At 40.6% G+C, this 18,856-nt stretch overlaps 1 protein-coding gene across 1 annotated transcript in view; it reads right to left on the reverse strand.

Annotated features, from left to right (window-relative positions):
• Positions 1 to 18,856, reverse strand: part of CTTNBP2 (cortactin binding protein 2) — a 168,906-nt gene that overhangs the window by 102,971 nt on the left and 47,079 nt on the right. The window contains 1 exon segment of the mRNA XM_070425002.1: positions 1,372 to 1,596. Coding sequence (XP_070281103.1) covers positions 1,372 to 1,596 — 225 coding nt within the window.

Genomic DNA, 18,856 nt, shown 5'->3' on the forward strand with positions numbered 1-18,856 from the left:
AAATAGCTCATTTGACATGTTCAGAACATAAATGAAATGTGTATCATCCAAGAAATACAAATGAGCTTCAGTGACATCAGCTAAAATACATTAACTCTTGCTTATGTGGTTTGTGGGGATCTTTGACAATTTCCAGAGGCCTCAGTGGTTGTCTGCTGGGCTTTGTAGAGGGTTTGCAACATCCTAAGTAAAACTGTTTGATTCCACCTCACATCCATGGAAAGCCTTCAATTCTTCCTTCTTTACTAATTTACCCAGTGCTTTATTTTCTTACAATTTGACATCCTGATGAAAATGTTTGCTTTTACTCAACCCCCACCCCAGAACACTGGCATGCATATGTTAATGCAAAGATATAACTACAGAGAAAAGACATACACATCAATGACAGTGTCATAAATATTTACAATATGGTGCATTCAGGTTGATTATCAAGCAGGTGTTACATGTAAGCTATAACAAGTTCTCTGAAAAGGACAAATAGAAACATTTTATGTTTTAATGATGGTTGAAAGAACATATTGCTCTTAATTCTAATTACACTAGACATCATTAGCTTCTACAATTTCCTCACTCTCTTTTCTAAAGGGAATTCATAGCTTGTCTGTATACTGGAAGGACAAACTTTAAACTTCTATTTCCGCATGGCTGATGAGAGTAAGCTTTTATCACTCAGGACTCTGAAGCATCTACTCATACACAATAAATAAGTGTGTGCTGGTAGGGGAGGTGCGGGGTGGGGAGGAAGTTGGTTTAAATGAAAGGCATGTGAGTGAGCAGGAGCCTGGAGGTCTGCAGCATACACAGCTATCAGACCCCAGAGGCGAGTCTGAGACTAACCAGGACTTCACGATGACAAGTAGTGAGATTGCACGCAAACTTTCATTCTACTTCTCCTCATGCTAGTTTCACTTTCCAAAGAAATAATTTAAGCGATTTTTAATTTTAAAGAAATATTTGAGACAGAAGCTGGATAAAGTAAGTTGGGGATACCACATATGAGCAGAGTCCTTCCTGGTTGCATTACTGGATCACCTACCTAGCAGTTAATCATGTCTTATAGCCGTAGAAAAGAGAAAGTCAAAGAAGGAAAATTATTATTTTAAAGAAAGTATTAAAGTAACCTTAATGGGAAACATAATGTCTTTATCAGACATCCTTCCTGGTTTAGTGTTTTGTGCTTGTTTGTTTGTTTAATTTTGAGTGACATTTCAAAAACACCACCAGAATTGGTCAGAATTTTGCATTTCTAAGTACTTATTCCAACTCTTCCTGAAAGTATAATATTTAAGAACAAAGGATAACCTCAGAAATCATTTCTGCCTTCTACACCGTACTTTGGGGAAAATGGCCATTTAAAAGTCTCAATACCTTCTTTTGTCTGCTCTCAGCAGCAGCCAGCTGTGCGGACATCCTTTCCTGCATTTTTCTGCAGTGGCCCATGACTGCTTCCAGGATGGAGAGGGGGTTGGTACAGACTGGCTTCTTCTCTTTATCACCAGCACCTGCTTCGTAGTCTCTCTGCAGTGCCAGGAATGGGTCATTTAAATTAAATCTTCCATAGCGTTCCTGGACAAACACCTCCTTCCTGCGAGCCTAAAACAAAATCAGAGGAATGCACTGAAGGAATAAAAAGGTAAGATATTTATAAGAAGGGTTTGTGATTACTTTTCCAAAAGGTATTCACAACTGTTCTGAGTAATGGCTAAAGTGTGATGTCAGGCGGTGAGCAAGACGGGAGGGGAATGTGTCCCCAATCCCTGATAGTCTGGAATGCCACTGCCGTCTACAGTACTTTTAAATTGGCTTTTAAATTACAAATAATACGAATATATATTTTCCCATGATGTCCACTCCTTCAAGGAACTGAATTTTAGGTGCAGCCTTCCCTAATTTAAAGTAAAATTAGAAATAGCAACAGTTAAAATAAGTTTTACCAAAAGTTCAAAAATAAAATGATCTCTACTACATTCATATAAGTTATATTTCACATAATACTTACCAAGTCACAAAATATAAATCTCCTACAAGTTTTGTATAGCCAGAAAGAATTGATAAGGATATTTGCCAAAGAAGAAATTACATCATGAAATTTTTTAGTCAAAAATCCACAACATGCCAAAACCGGTTTGGCTCGGTGGATAGAGCGTCGGCCTGCGGACTGAAGGGTCCCAGGTTCGATTCCGGTCAAGGGCATGTACCTCGGTTGCGGGCACATCCCCAGTGGGAGGTGTGCAGGAGGCAGCTGGTTGATGTTTCTCTCTCATCGATGTTTCTAACTCTCTATCCCTCTCCCTTCCTCTCTGTAAAAAATCAATAAAAATATTAAAAAAAAAAAATCCACAACATTCACAACATGCAAAAGATATAACTATAGAGAAAAGACATACACTACTAATAATGGTGAAATAACTTTTGTTAGACTATCTCTTTTGTAAAGTTTGAACAATTACAAAAAACTTTCAGAGCCAGGCTGGTGTGGCTCAGTGGTTGAGCACTGAACTATGAAACAAGAGGTCACCAGGACAATTCCTGCTCAGGACATATGCCCAGGTTGCAGGTTCGATCCCCAGCAGGGAGAGTGCAGGAGGCAACTGATCAATGTTTCTCTCTCATCTGTGTTTCCATCTCTCTATCCCTCTCCCTTCCTTTCTCTCCAAAAAAAAAACATCAATGGAAACATATTTTTAAAAATAAAAAGACTCCAGAAAATTTAAGAAGATGTAAATATCTTTCTCTGGTCAGGTACCTCAGTTGATTAGAGCATCATTCCGATACACCAAGGTACAGGTTTGATCTCTGGTCAGGGCATGTATAAGAAGTAACCAATGAATTCATAAATAACTGGAAAAAAAATCATTGTTTCTCTCTGTTTCTGTCTGTCTCTTTTTCCTTCTCTGTCTCTCTCCCTTCCTCTGTTTCTCTCAAATCAATTCTAAAAAGTACATATCTTTTAAAAAAGATGTAAATATCTCATCACTGAAGGGCATTAAAATATAGTTCATAGAATCCCAGGAAAGAATGCAACCTCATTTTACTCTGTCAGTCTATCAGTGTCAAAGTTAATTGCACATCCACATGGCACTAAATGCAATTTTAGATAATTACCCTACAACAGTCTTCACATAAAATTGGAAATAGCAGTAGAAATATATTGAAAACTAGCCACATTTTCCCAACTCAGGTCATTTAGAAGAGCCCATAGAAAAAAATTATTCCATGTCACTGCTAGTGGAAAATGAAATTACTTTATTATAAATCAAGCTTAACTGTCAAAATGTTAAGCGTGTTTTCCAAGGATATATTACATACGTTTCCTCACTTTGGAAGCAACCACTTTGAACTAAACTTTTCATTTTCAGACCACTGTCAGAGAACTAGACAAACACAAGGGCAAATGGCATTGTTTTTTCCTGTTACCAAATTACATCAGTTAGGAGATGTTATTCACAAGAAGTTCAATTTCACCATTAAATCTAAGCTAGCTTTCAGAGCATCATTTGAAACTTAAAGGTTAACATGGTTTATGAATCAAAAAACATTTGATATTTCTAGATTCTTTTGTAATCAATACACCAAATAAGTATCACTTCAGAGACGCAATTTCTAAAGCAGTTTCATTTTTGTCTTTCACTTGTTTCTTAATTTGTATTAATGTAAGTAACTCATCCCTCAGCCCTGGATGAAAACCTGAGAAAGCCCCATGGTTTTTCCAATTACTTTTATCTAATACAAGTCTCATAGTCACTTTAAGACACAAAACAGTCTCCATTTGGCTATCAGAATATCCAGCTTAGTGCTAAGCCAGCTTCCCTTCCCCAGCCGGCTAGGCTCTGCACCAGGTTTAACATGCACCACTTGGGAAGGGAGAGTTTATGAAAACCACTCTTTTTATCCAAATCTGCTCACCCCTTCTAAGTGTTTTAGCCCTCTCTGGGTTGGAAAGGACTGGAGGTAGACGGTGAAGATGGAGGGGAGAGGAGCAGGAACATTCCACCTGACTGGTTCGCTAGCCTTACCAACGAGGGTGGTGAATATTTAAAGACTACTCTTGCCCTACAGAGCGCTTGGTAACGTTAGAGGACCACGCCTTCTCCCCCTGCTGAGGTCCCTTCATCCATAGCTTCCTAATGTAGGTCATACATTCAGGGCAGGATACATAACCTGTGGGGTCCGGGAAAAAATCAAAACACAAAGTTGTTAAAGAAATTAAGAATTTCAAGATGGTAACAGCACACCATTTAACCAAACATGCCCCTTCCAAGTGCATGCCCTTGGCCATGACATAGGTTGCACACCTATGAAGCTAGCCTTGCACACATTCCTTAAGTATAACATCTAGAAAGCAGTTTTAGTGGGCTGAGGTCCCATGTTCTCCAGACTTCTTTACTAAATAGGACCTGAATCAATCTCATTTCGACTCCTTGATGCCCATGGCCTAAGGTAGTCTATAGGAAACACTTATGAATCTTCATCTAAACAAAATCTGGCAGTTCAAGATGGCCATTGAAATCACCATTCTGTCATTTCCACAGGATTCCCACTTTTCATCTCCACCTTCATTCAGACTACCAAGGCCTTCAGGAAAAATTTAAGTCATTAACTTGTGTCCTTGAAGCCCTTTTATCTCAACTTGAAATGAAGGGTCAAGCAACTGGATGGGGCAGGACTCAGCACAATTCTCTCCAAAGAAAAGCTCTTTCATAAGAACTTTTCTCTTTAATCTCCAACATCTAGATTCTTTTATTCCCTCAACTATAGGCCCAGTGCATGAAATTCATGCACTGGTAGGGTCCCTAGCGGCTGGCAGCTGCTGGCCAGGTACTCTCCCTTCCCCCAGGCAGTCCCGTCCCCTGGTCAAACTCCTGCAAGAACTCCCGTTCGAGGAAACAATTTGCATACTACACTTTTATTACATAGGATGTGGGAAAGGACTTTAAAAATCAAAATTGGATTTCAAAATTTCTCCTGGAAATTTTGTATCTTTGTCCTCAATTTAGTATCCGATATTTATCATTATGGGTCTCCTGCTGAAACTTATATTTTAACAACCAATTATAATTACTTGATGTCTACTCATACATCCGATCTATTTTATGATGTACAATATTTTTAATACATTCAACCCATTTCTTGATCACATAGGCTCTTCTTAAATCAGAGCAAACTTTTGATAAATAGGTTAAATCATGGCCCTATTTCCAGTTTAAATAAATTTTATGGTCAGAAAATATTTAATACTCTTTTTTTTAACCAGTGTGAAACAGTTGTGTGTATGTTTTGCTGGGTTTTGTTTTGTTTTAACGTTAACTGATAGTCCCAATGTGACACTGTCAAATGTGGGCAATTTTTTTTTTCTGCTGGAAATGTTGGATTGTGTTCAGGATCATCAACACAAAACTGCCAATGATTTTCTTTGCAAATATAGATTGACATTTAACTTTTACTACAAAGTGCAAGATACACACATTTGGCTCTTTTGAGAGTAGAAGTAGTGGCTCTGTATTTGCTGCCATTCAGTTCAAATTATTTCCTGAGCTCCTTGTGATTTTGTGTTTGACATATGAATTACAGAGCAATGTTTTTCAAAAATTTCCAAATATTTAGAGCTTTCCTAAATAGCTTATTGTATTGATTTCTCATTTAATTCTGTTGAGGTCACTGAATACATTATACAAATACAAATGTCAATTATTTAAGATGATTGATAATGTTATTCATATTTTGTTTTTACTATCAACTACTAGTTGTTTATGAACAACTGATGGAGATATTAAATTTTATGCTTATGAAATTGTCTGTTTCTCCCTTCAATTCTGTCGATTTTTGTTTCATACATTTTGAGGTTTTGTTACTATTCACATAAGCAATTATGTCTTTGTGATGAATTATCCTTTTTATTTCTGTAATATGGGGCCCGTTTTTTATCTGTGTCCTTTATCTTTCTATTCATAATTCACTAGTACAAATACTTTGTGTTATTAAATGCTACCAACTGGTAGTACAAGTCTCCTTCACAATATCAGTTTCCAAGACTTTCTTTGCTAAGTTACCAGCTCATTCTTTTAGATAAAATTTCAATTTATTTTATCAACTTCTAAGAATAAGCAATTATAATTTTGACTGAAATTATGTATAAATTAGACACACATTGGGAGAAAGAAGACATTTTCATAAAATTGAGTCCTACCATTGGGAACTAATCATTTTTATTTATTAGAATTTGCTTTTATATATCTTATAAAAGTTTGATATTTTCAAACCTGTTAGCATAAATTTAATAAAGGGATCCTTTTTATATATCCTTGGCAACATCCCCACTTTTCCCGTTATCTATGTCCAGTACATATTTGATTAAAATTGGTAGAGCAGTGGTTCCCAATCCTGCCTGCTCATCAGGATCACCTGTGTAATCGCATACACTCAGCTCTGTCCAACACTCAATCGCTAAATCTACCAAGAGTCTCCTAAGCACTTAGATGCCCAAGCCAAGGATAAGAACTAATAACCAATTTCTTGCTCCTCTTTGCATTTTTATACCATTATTTATTTTTATGCCGACTTCTAACTAGGTAAGTCTTTAGATCATTTATTTTTCAAGCAGCTTTTGGATGCGAATATTTTATACCTTTGTCATTCTGAGGATGATTTTTTGTACCTTCTTACATGAACACCACCTTGTCTGGGTAAAAACATTCTGAGGTGGTATCCTTCCATAGAAATATGTATTGTTCCAGCATCTGTGTCCGGCATTCTACATAGTGCACGGGAGCAATGAAGTCTGAGGCCAGGCAGACTTTTCTCGCTTTCAGGTAAGCCTTCTGCTTTTCCACCTGATTAAATCAATTCTTTTTCTACCCTTAAAATTAATATATAACATTTAAGGTTATTCCCAGTGTTGGCTGGAATTGTCCTGGCCTGTAGCCTTTTTAATCTGAAGATTCTGCTACATTTTGTTTGCAGCATCCATCATTCCATTTGTTCTAGTCTCTTTCAAAAACATCAATTTCTCTCCTAGTGGATCTCCATTTTCTCGTGTGTGTGTGTGTGTGTGTGTGTGTGTGTGTGTGTATACACACATATATATGTATATATGTGTATGTATATTTTTTTCACATATATATATGAAATCTTATTTCCTACTCTATCACTTCATTCCTTTCCTCTGGATTCTGGAAGATCTTAATTTTGTTTTGGATTCAATTTTTTAATGGTGTTGATTTTTCACTGTTACTTTAATATATGCTTCGATTCTCCTAGTCCATTTTAAATTCTTATAATAACCCTATTAGGTGGGTAGTCTCATACTGCAGAGAAGGACACTGAAGCACTGAGAGGGCAAGGGTTTGTCCAAGGCTATACGGCTAGAAGTGGCGGACCGAGGACGCACTCCAGCACTCTGCCCCCGGGATCTCGCCCCTTCTCTGCTTGCTTTCCTCAGCTTTGCAGACAGTCCTCTCTCCATCACGATATGGCTTCCCCACCATGCAGTCACTTCAGAGTCTGCTTCCTTGAATTTTAAGACACAAAGCAGATGCTGTCTAAAAATTACTTTCTAAAATTTACTTGTTTCTCATAATTTTGTCAGATGTAGGTTGTTTCCTTGCATCTTACGTGTTATGTCATTTTCCTTTTTCTAGGCTGCAAATTCTTTCCCAGGCCCTCCTCCTCCCCTTCTCCCTCCCCCTCCCTCTCCTCTTCTTCTTTTTCTTTTTTTTTCTGTTTACTCCATCTTTGGACCAGTAGGAGCCAACCATATCTGGTGTTTATCCATAAGCAGGGCAGGTAGAGTCTCCTCGAATATATTTAACTTTTCAGCTGGTTGCCATTAATATGCTTCTCTCCTAAAGGGATTCAGTGGGCAGACTGATGCCAATTTACATGGCTGTGTTCCTTTCAGCTGAGAAGAAGAGGAAGTTAAAGCCACAGCCCTGCAAAGCATTTGAATACAGACGCTGTCACTTCCAAGTTATGTAAATTTAGGCTGATTACTGTATTCTCCTGGGCCTTCACTGGTTCCATGAGGATAACAGCTACCTAACCCAAGGTTTTGTTGTTCTTGTTGTTTTGAAGGATTAAAGAAATAATGCATGTAAGGCACTTGGCTATGCTTGGACGACCATGAACATGTAGTGATAGCTATCATTTCAATACTGGTGACACTCTTTCTGGCTTGTCTTTGCCTATTTTTATATCCTTTAGATTATGTCACAGAAATGGGAAGTTGGGGATCAGATGCCAGGGCCAAAGTCTCCATATTCTTTAGAGCCCCCAGGAGAAGTCTGCGAAGCCTGTAGTGTGCTGGGAGATCGTTTTCAGGCGTGTGCCCATGCGTGTACTACTCTTCTGTCTCTCCTATTGCATCACCTCCCTTAAGGGAAAAGGCTGTGCTTCTAAGGTCCATTATTCTAGAGCCCCCTCCATGTATGCGGGAGGCCAAGCACTTTGGGTGCACACATGAGTTGCTACACAAGAAAAGAATCAACATGCCCGTGGGTGGAAATGAACTCATCATCATCCAACAGTTACAGAAACACGTGTGAATATGACACTCCATGGGTAGAGAAAATACTATCTAATAAAGAGGTAATATGCAAATTGACCACCACTCCAACACATAAGATGGCCACCCCTATGTGGACACAAGATATCTGGCAGGGGAGGGCAGTTGTGGGTGATCAGGCCAGCAGGGGAAGGCAGTTGTGGACAATCAGGCCTGCAAGGGAGGGCAGTTGGGGGGAACCAGGTCTGCAGGGGGGGCAGTTGGGAGCAACCAGGCCTGCAGGGGACAACAGTTAGGGTGACCAGGCTGGCAGGGGAGGGCAGTTAGGGGCAACCGGGCTGCCAAGGGAGGGAAGTTAGGAGTGACCGGGCCAGCAGGGGAGGGCAGTTGGGGCTGGCAGGGGAGCAGTTAGGCGTTGATCAGGCTGGCGGGGGAGTGGTTAGGGGGTGATCAGGCTGGCAGGTAGAAGCGGTTAGGGATAATCAGGCAGGCAGGCAGGCAGGCGAGTGGTTGGATTGTGAGAGGGATGTCCGACTGCCTGTTTAGGCCTGGATTGTGAGAGGGATGTCCGACTGCCTGTTTAGGCCTGGATTGTGAGAGGGATGTCCGACTGCCTGTTTAGGCCTGGACAGTCGGACATCCCTCGAGGGGTTCCAGATTGGAGAGGGTGCAGGCTGGGCCGAGGGACACACCGCCCCACCCCCCACTCCCATGCACGAATTTCGTGCAACAGGCCTCTAGTATAAATAATAAATTCTTTTGAGATATTTTTTTAAAAAAGATTACAGAGCAAAAAGCAAAGACTTAGAACAAAATATTACAGAATCCTATTTCAACAACACCCTTTAATACATAAAATCAGTTATAATGTAAATCAAATGATGTGTTCTGAAGCACCACATGTAGAGAAAGAAGATACTGTTATGCCATTAACTTTAGAAGCTTTGCCATTAATAATGGGTGTAATTTGGAGCTTTCGGGGTGAATTTTCAGGATAAATATTCTATTTGTGGCGCTAACAAATGTACTTCATTTGCTGAAATTCTAAGTCATATGCTTCATGATAAGTTTTCTAAAGCTTCTAGATACTGAGTAAATTGGCAGACTTTTCCAACAAAATAAGTAACCCCATCAGAAACATATCAAATTTCGTGACATTATAGTGAACCAGCAAAAAAACAGCTCTTGGTAAAAAGATGACTTAGAACATATGAAAGAAAACTTGTTTGCAATGATTAAAAGGAGTATAGAACTGACTTGCTCATTGATTTTTAAAATAAATGTTTGAAATACAGGCTTTTGTTGAGTGGTCACATATTGTATAGAGAAGCAATGGCCACTTGTGGGGGCTGAAGAGTCCTGTGCCAAGCACTCTGAGAGGGATTCTGCAGACACCCCTTCACAGGTGCTGGACTGAATGCGTGTTCTAACAATCCCCAGACAGGTTCTCCCCCACCTGCATGTTATTCACATCATTATGACTGCACAGAAGTATTTTCTTATTTGGCTTTAATCACCTAGGACTTTTAAGTCATAACAAGAAAGAAAAAACAGCATTAAACATCTTTCCTAAAAATGAACATATAAGCGGTTATCCAAATAACCAACCAAACCTAAAAAAAAAAATGCCATGTAGCTTCCTTGAAATGCTTCAACATTTCAGGAACAATGTAGTTCGCTAACATGGTAATTTCAGAAATATCTACTTATTTGTGACTTGAAATGTGTTAACAGTGTTAACATAAGCATCCCCACATGCTAATTAAAAAGTGAAAAACAAAGAATTAAAGGCAGTCTCTTGTCTAATAGGGATAATATAACAGATAATTTCTGGGGGCAGAGGTTGTAATGAAAATTTTTAAATATGCTCCCTTTTATAGCAGCAGGAAATATAAGTTCTTTTAATTAAAATAAAAAGTTCCCAGGTCACAAAGAGAGAATGATGGAGACAGTTTTGCTCTTGGTGCTGTGCCCTCCCTCCAAACCCCTACCTCCCCCCTCCAACCTTGGACACTGAAGAGTAGCTCACCAGTCACAAGAACTGCTGAGCATCTGGAGAACATAGAAAGATCTTACCACTCTCACCTTCCACCAGCTGAAAGGATTTACTTGCTATCAGCAACAATCAAGGGAAAAGGAATGCCAATGGTTTGAAAGCAGTCTTTATTCAAACCCTGCCAGCAATTTTTGCCACCATTAAATGTTCCCCAGTTCTCGAATGCCTACCTGCTGCTACGCCCCACAGCAAACCAGAAAATGGCTGCAGTTGCTAAGAGAGATTTGCTACACAGATCACAGGGCATGCCTGGGAAGAGGCACAGTCCCTGGAGGGTAACTTCATCGTATGCCTGCAATAAAGATGTGTGTGCCTGGGACAGGTTGCAGATGTGTGAACTGGGGGTTGGAAGCTCCTAAGCTATTCTTAAGTCAAGTCAGAGGCACAGGGACCTATTAGGCAAAAGGTGAGAGCTGATCTTTTTCAAGGAACAGACAGATCTCAACAAGACAAGTGTCATTTGCAGGAACTGGGTAAGAAGCTATTTCAGATCATGCAAATTTGTCTTCCTTTATTGTATTTGAGGCAAGGATAGCTGTGAAAATGCTTTGTAAACCATCAACTGTGGTGCACAGGTTAGCTGGTATTATTAATATAAAACTGGTCATTTATCAAGGCCTGTTTCTGTTGGTTCACATCAGTAAAAATGCTCAACTATTTGTGTTTCTGCTGGACTTTCTTTTTACATTTCATCATTTATTCAAGCAAGGGCTACACATGGGCCATTTTTTCAGCAACCAGCTGCCTTGTCTTCTTTATTCTGCTGGGCATTTGTGAGCAGAATGGGAAAGGAGTACTTAACCGGTCTGTAATAGAGGGTAAATTATAGAACACTGTAAACATGTGTTATACATTATGCAACAGTGAAAAGTGGCGTATCCTCCAAAGGAGTTTAGGCCCAGATGAATGGTAATCATTTCCTGAGTCTCCAGCATGATTTATGACTGGCTGTGATCAATTTCTGAAGAGTAAACCTGAACTGTGGGTTTAAAGTCTATCCTTGTAAGAATCCAATTTCTATTGTCCAAGCAATGCCACCCACTTTCACACTAAGAGACGCCAGGGCCTCGGACCGGATGACACCGCTCTTCTGTGTAGGCGGCACATGACGGCGCTCCCTGGAATTTGCTGCAGGAAGGAGAGCAGCACCCTGCCATTTCCACCCCCTTCTATTCTGGAGCAGCTCCTGAAGTCATCTGTTTTTTTCCTCTAGTATCCCTCGTCTCCCGTTAATATTCCTGGAGAACACAAGGACAGTGAAATAACAAATTTAGTTAGGATGGGACGAAGGCAGCGGTTCTCAACCTGTGGGTCGAGACCCCTTTGGCGGCTGAACGACCCTTTCACAGGGGTCGCCTAAGACCATCCTGCATATCAGATATTTACATTACGATTCATAACAGTAGCAACATCACAGTTATGAAGTAGCAACGAAAATAACTTTATGGTTGGGTCACAACTTGAGGAACTAACTGTATTTAAAGGGCCAGAAGGTTGAGAACCACTGGACTAAGGTCATCAGCCTTTGCCAAAACCAGATAAGCTCTCAAACTCTGGTCAGTTCCAGAGAAGTGTTACACAGAACTAAAGCCTGTGGTCACAGTCCCTCAGCCAGGGCAGATAATGCTACCATTCACGTGTCCTTTTCATCCAAACACCTGCGCTTTGTACACAAGATCGGATGATGCTCTGAAATGTCTCAGAGGACATCCCCAGGAGCAACAGGACTAGGAATGGGGTGTCCAGACATGCCTGTCACCCATTCCTGTGAGGGACTGTCCCATGGGGCTAGCCAGCAGGAAAGGACTCAAGTGCAATTTCACTGCCTTGGTGCTAAAGTAAATTCAAATGGGAATCACATCCAGAGCCCTGGTCACAGCCCCGCACTCATACCAACTGACCTAACTGCACATCAGAATTCCTAAAAGAGGATCTGTCGGGGTACATATGAGGCATCATGAGAGTTGGCTGAGCTGACGCAGTACAGCCATGCACTCAGAAGACCCCTCTAAAATAATCCCGCGCTTGGAAGTCAATGCACAGACTGTTTTGACTGTATAGTCTATTTTTATATACTGGTACCAGGCACATGGATACTTGCAGCTGTGTTTGAGAAGTAACTAATTATATGTACTTTCTTGACATTAAGCCTGGCATCCACAGAAACTATTCCTACTCCATTACTTAGAAATAAAAGTATCAACAAAAAAGTCCCCCAAAATGACCCAAAAAATCAATTAATTGAAGGAAAAATCTTAATAGGCTATTTCCAAAATAATTTTCTTTAAAAAATTTAATTTGATTTAATTTAATATTTTTCCATCACCATAAGTTCTTTCTAAGCCCTCTTCCACCTCTACCCACCTCCCTCCCCCTGAAATTACCACACTGTTGTTCATGAGTTATCTCTCTTTTCTTTTTTGCTTAATCCCTCCATTCCCCTAACTCCCCCTCCCCCCCCCCCCCCCCCCCCCCGCCCGCCTGCTCTATCTATGAGTCTGTCTCTATTTTGTTTGTTGGTTCAGTTTGTTCATTATATTCCACATATGAGTGAAATCATATGGTATTTGTCTTTCTCTGACTGGCTGATTTCACTTAGCACAATGTTCTCCAGGTCCATCCAAGCTGTTACTAAGGGTAAAATTTTCTTCCTTTTTATGGCTGAGTAGTATTCCATTGTGTAAAAGTACCACAGCTTTTTTATTCACTCATCTACTGATGGGCACTTGGGCTCCTTCCAAATCTTGGCTATTGTAAATAATGCTGCAATGAACACAGGAGTGCATATATTCTTTTGAATTAGTGTTTCTGGTTTCTTCAGATAAATTCTTGTAAGTGGAATTGCTGGGTCATGAGTTTTTGCACAGCAAAAGAAACCATCAACAAAATGAAAAGACAACTCACTGAATGGAGAACACATTCACCAATGATACATCTGATAAGGGGTTAATATCCAAAATTTATAAAGAACTTATAAAACTCAACACCAAAAAAACCCCAAACATTCCAATTTAAAAATGGGCAAAAGAGTAGAATGACACTTTTCCAAAGAGGACATACAGATGGTCAATGGACTTATGAACAGATGCTCAACTTCCCTAATCATCAGAGAAATGCAAATTAAAACCACAACGAGGCATCACCTCACACCTGTCAGAATGGCTATCATCAATAAATCAACAAACTAGTGTTAGTGAGAATGTGGAGAAAAGTGAATCCTCATGCGCTATTGGTGGAAATGCAGATTGGTGCAGCCACTGTGGAAATCAGTACGGAGTTACCTCAAAAAATTAAAAATAGAACTGCCAAAATATTTCTTTCTGAAAGTAATTTAGTATTAGTAATAGTCTTTATTACTAGAGGCCCGGTGCATGAAAATTTGTGCACTGGGGGGGGCGGGGGGGTCCCCTCAGCCTGGCCTGCCCCCTCTCACAGTCCAGGAGCCCTCAGGGGATGTCCTACTGATGGCTTAGGCCCACTCCTCTGCGGGAGGCGACCGGCTTATCAGGGGAAGGCGCTGCCCCCATCACCCTGCTGCTGCTGCCACTACCGGCCTCGGCAGCTGCAAGGCCTGAGCCCCGGGACTCGCAGCCGCTGTGGCTTTGTCTGGATGGACGTCTGGAAGACATCACCCTACTTAGCATATTACCCTTTTATTAGTATAGATTATTTCCCAGTGTTAAAATGACCCTAACATACAAAAGACTTTTTTTTTTTTTAACACACACAACCACATGAAGTGTACAACAGGCAATCAGCTGCTCTTTATGTCATAAAGGGTAATAATCAAATAAATTACTCCTAAAAGTGATCTGAGTTACAGTGTTTTTGCTATGATGCCACTCAGCCACAAAATCACACTAGGAGACCAGCATCAAGGGCTCCATGGGTATCTTCTAAGGTCAAGAAATTCATCAGCACCTTGACATACTAAGAATCTACCCTAGGATTCATAAGCCCATCAGCCCATGTCTGAGGGAAAGGACCACAGATACATCAGAACACACCATGCATGGCATCCCTATTTCGTTTCTCTCACTCTTCAAGTGTGAAGATCTAGGAAGTAAGAATTAGAAATGAGAGTGAAGAATTGGAAATCCAAACTTACAGCCCCTGGGAGAAACGTTGTCCCCAAAGCTGAAACATTACTTGGAGGGAGAAGAGTCCCAGGAAGAAATGAAAGCCACTAAACAGCAATGGTTTTGCAACAGCATTGGACTGTTTTTCCTTCATTACCAAGAACTCATCGGTAGAATAAATACCCTCTTCCCTAGATACATGGCCCTGGAGGCTGCCTGCTCCTCATAGGAAATAAACAGCTTTCGGTCTGAATTAATTGAATAAGTAATGATTGTTTCTGTTTCACAAGGTCATAACTGAAATTTATATTTGCACTACCCTTTGGGGATTAATAGCCCAGATTACCAAATGGTCAAAGAAAAAGGATAATGATGTTTCCACATGTAAGATTTTTTTTTTAAAGTAATGGATATTTAGGTAAGGTAAGGTATAATTCTAACTGTGGATAAAATATTTACTGGTTATTGTATTTTTATTTTAAATCCAACGCCTTGGAGAAAAAGAAAACAAAATGGCTTATCTAAGAGTTTAGTTATTCAGGAGGCTTTGAATCACATGGATAAGCAAAATTATCAGAGCTCACAATTTCCTAAAGTCCTTGGCTCCAACAGCTTTCACTAGGACTCTCCTCAACATCCACATATCCTCAGCCTCAATTAGAACTACCCAAATATCTCAGTGCCTTCCTTTCCCTCAGTGCACCTCCCACTGAAACACTTTTCATCTGCATCCAGTGTAGAGCTCACATTTCTCCAGATGCTATTTCTTCAAATCATTATTTCTCAACTAGAGGCCCGGTGCATGAAATTCGTGCACTTGGTGGGGCAGGGAAAGGGGGGGGGGGGGTCCTTCAGCCTGGATTCCGAGAGGGTGCAGGCCAGGCCGAGGGACCCCACCAGTGCATGATTGGGGCCAGGGAGGGACGCAGGAGGTTGGTTAGCCGGGGAGGGACCGCGGAAGGGCTCCAGGGCATGTCTGGCCCATCTCACTCAGTCCTGATTGGCCGGACCCTAGCAGCAAGGTAACCTACTGGTTGGAGCATCTGCCCCCGGTGGTCAGGGCATGTTATAGCAAGCAGTTGAGCTGCCTTAGCATATCATTAGCATATTACGCTTTGATTGGTTGAACGGCCGACCAGATGACCGGACACTTAGCATTATTAGGCTTTTATTATATAGGATACTGTAAGCTTGGGTCTATCTAGAATCTTCCATCTGTGCTTTCTTAGGAGGCTGAACAGTGTTAAAGCACAGAACAGTATATTTTAAAGCCAATACACTTTTGAAGTCTACAGACTCATCTGGACTCGTGGAACCAAGACTTCTACAGGTCTAGTGAATCCCATTGGCTAGGAGGAATCCGATCCTCCTACATGTCCCTAGTTACACAGTGGACATTCCAAAACTTCTTTGTGCTCCTAACCCATCCTTGACTTCCTCATGACATGCAACCTGCTTTCCTCCTCCTGCTGGTAATCCTTTTTTTTTTCTTTCCAGCACTCTCAAAATTCTGCTCCTTCCCTTATCTTTCTCACAGGAAACTGATTCTTTGTCTCTAAGGTTAATGAATTCTATCTATGCTTTCTCTTCCCTCCCGACTTCCTTTTATCTTTAAGTTGCTACAAACAGTACTCTGACCAAAACTACTTCTTCCAGATATGATGACCGCATTCCACCCAGTGGCTTTGTGTATGAATTTCTAATTTTTCACTCTCATTTCCAATTCTTATTTCCCAGTTCTCACACTTGAAGAGTGAGAGAAACGAAATAGGGATGCCATGCATAGTGTGTTCTGATGTATCTGTGGTCCTTTCCCTCAGACATGGGCTGATGGGCTTATGAATCCTAGGGTAGATTCTTAGTATGTCAAGGTGCTGATGAATATCCTGACCTTAGAAGATACCCATGGAGTCCTTGATGCTGATCTCCTAGTGTGATTTTGTGACTCAATAGCAAAAACATCCTTCCAGCGCTAGCTGATGATTAGAAGGCAAATGACTCTATGGGGAATGTGACTTACATGTACAAACCAATCAATCTAGAGCCCAAGCCCCCCTTTATAAAATTCTCACACTTCAAGCCACTATTCCCGGGCCTAACCACGCCAGGGCCAGACCAGGGGCTGTCCCTATATCCTGGAGCCTTCTGAAATTATTCAACCTCGCCAAACTAAGCCTGCTTACCTTGAGTTAGCCATTCCTTTATTGGGAAGCCACAATAAAGGCTTTGCCTCACTCCCTCTACCTCCTGACTGACCCTGGCGCTTCCCCCCGATGGCCCTGTGTGGCAATGGTGTGCTTGCTGTTTCTAGGGATCTGAGTATAAAAACATCTTCCTTCACAACAGTCATTTTCATGTTTGTGTGTCTTACCATATCTGATGAAAAGAATCCTAGGTACATTTTAAAACATGCTCAAACTACAAAACTATTTACTAGCACAAGGCCCGAGTCTACCGTGCTGTTGTACACCTCTGTGAGCAGCTGTAAGTTGTATTCTTCCTATGAGACCCACTTTCTCGTTTGTTTTCTCTGTGCAGCCTTTTCTGACTAGCCCAACGCTGAACCCCTTCTCTCTGTGCCACCACTGTACTTTGCACACAGCTTTGGCTGAACACTTGCTATTCCACCACAACATAGTTATCTGCTTGAAAGTCTCTCTCTCCTCTCTTCCAAAAAAGCTAGGCTGCAAACTACAGGAAAGATATCAGGCCATACTCATGTTTATTATGAGTACTGAGCCCAGTACACAATAAAAATCTCAATGAGCCCTGATTGGTTTGGCTCAGTGGATAGAGTGTCAGCCTGGGGACTCAAGGGTCAAGGGCATGTACCTTGGTTGCAGGCACATCCCCAGTGGGAAGTGTGCAGGAGGCAGCTGATCAATGTTTCTCTCTCATCGATGTTTCTGACTCTCTGTCCCTCTCCCTTCCTCTCTGTAAAAAATCAATAAAATATATTTTTAAAAATTCTCAATGAATTCTTTATAAATTAAGTTAAATGTATATCAATAGTGTTAGTGTTGAATGCTAATGACCAGCTTTGCTGCTTGGAAATAGACTGTTCTGATTAAGAATTTCCAGCTGGAAGAAAAAATTGACTAGTCATAACCTTATACAGCTTACTTGCAATCATTTAAACTATCAAAAAATATAGATAGGTAAGTAGATAGATATGGTTAACATTTTCTGGTGGCTCAACCAGTCAAATAGAGTGACTTCAGAATGTGTTTTTATACAGATACTTGGCTACGGGTATGTGATATGACCTTAGGATCCATAATACAACACCTTCAAATATCAGAGAAGACAATCTGATTCTGACCTAACTGGGAACTTAAATTAATTGCCTTTTTATGTCACTGCTTAAGATTTTTTTTTTTTTTTTTTTTTGGTAATTCACTCCATTTAGGAAACTATATAAAACACACATCTAAACAAACTGATGCCTCCTTTTTTCCTCAGGAAAAGCAATTTACTTCAGGGTAAGTACATAGTTTGGGGAAAACAATATTTACCTATGTCAATTTATTAAAGAACTGTAATAAAGTTAACATTAAAAATGAACAAACATTACTTCTCAAAGTGTTGACCATAAATTTATCCATCTTAACATTTGGAGAAATCTCATCTAGGGCATTCAATGTACTGCTTTAAAGAAGTGACGAGCTTTTATAATTTGATCTATGTTGTTTTGAAAACAGGAAAAGGAAGGTGCTAGGTTGGGTTTACTTATGTTCTCAAAACAAAAGAATTCTGGTCCTTCCAAAGCTACGCAAGCCAAAAGATGCAGGTTTTACTTGTTTATTTAGAGGTGACTCACAGTTATGCAATAGTGTTCTAATTTCCCTACTCTCTTTAGATAATTGCTAGCATCAATAAAGGAAAATGGCTTATGGTGCTCAGGTCCTCTGGTGCAGTTCTGAACCCAAGTAGGCCAGCTGCCATGTGTGGATGGATGCTCCGACCACCGAGCTTCCCACGGGGGCTGCTCAGGCTGCCTTGGGAAGTGTTTGCAGGAGCAATCCTCTCTCTGAGCCCCGAGGAGGGCACAATGAATCATCAGTGTGTCTTGTCCATGTTAAAAGTAAGTACACGAACGCGCATGGCTCATCTTGCTTAAAGCTAAAGGGTCTGGCTGAGCATCTGGACAGGGACTGGAGACTCTGGAGATGCAACATCACGGAATTCATTCCAGAGTGAAGACCCTAGTTGCCAACT

The sequence above is a fragment of the Myotis yumanensis genome, unplaced genomic scaffold (assembly GCF_028538775.1).
Source record: "Myotis yumanensis isolate MYYU_CA2020_CCGP unplaced genomic scaffold, mMyoYum1.0.hap1 SCAF_9, whole genome shotgun sequence".
Taxonomy (NCBI): domain Eukaryota; kingdom Metazoa; phylum Chordata; class Mammalia; order Chiroptera; family Vespertilionidae; genus Myotis; species Myotis yumanensis.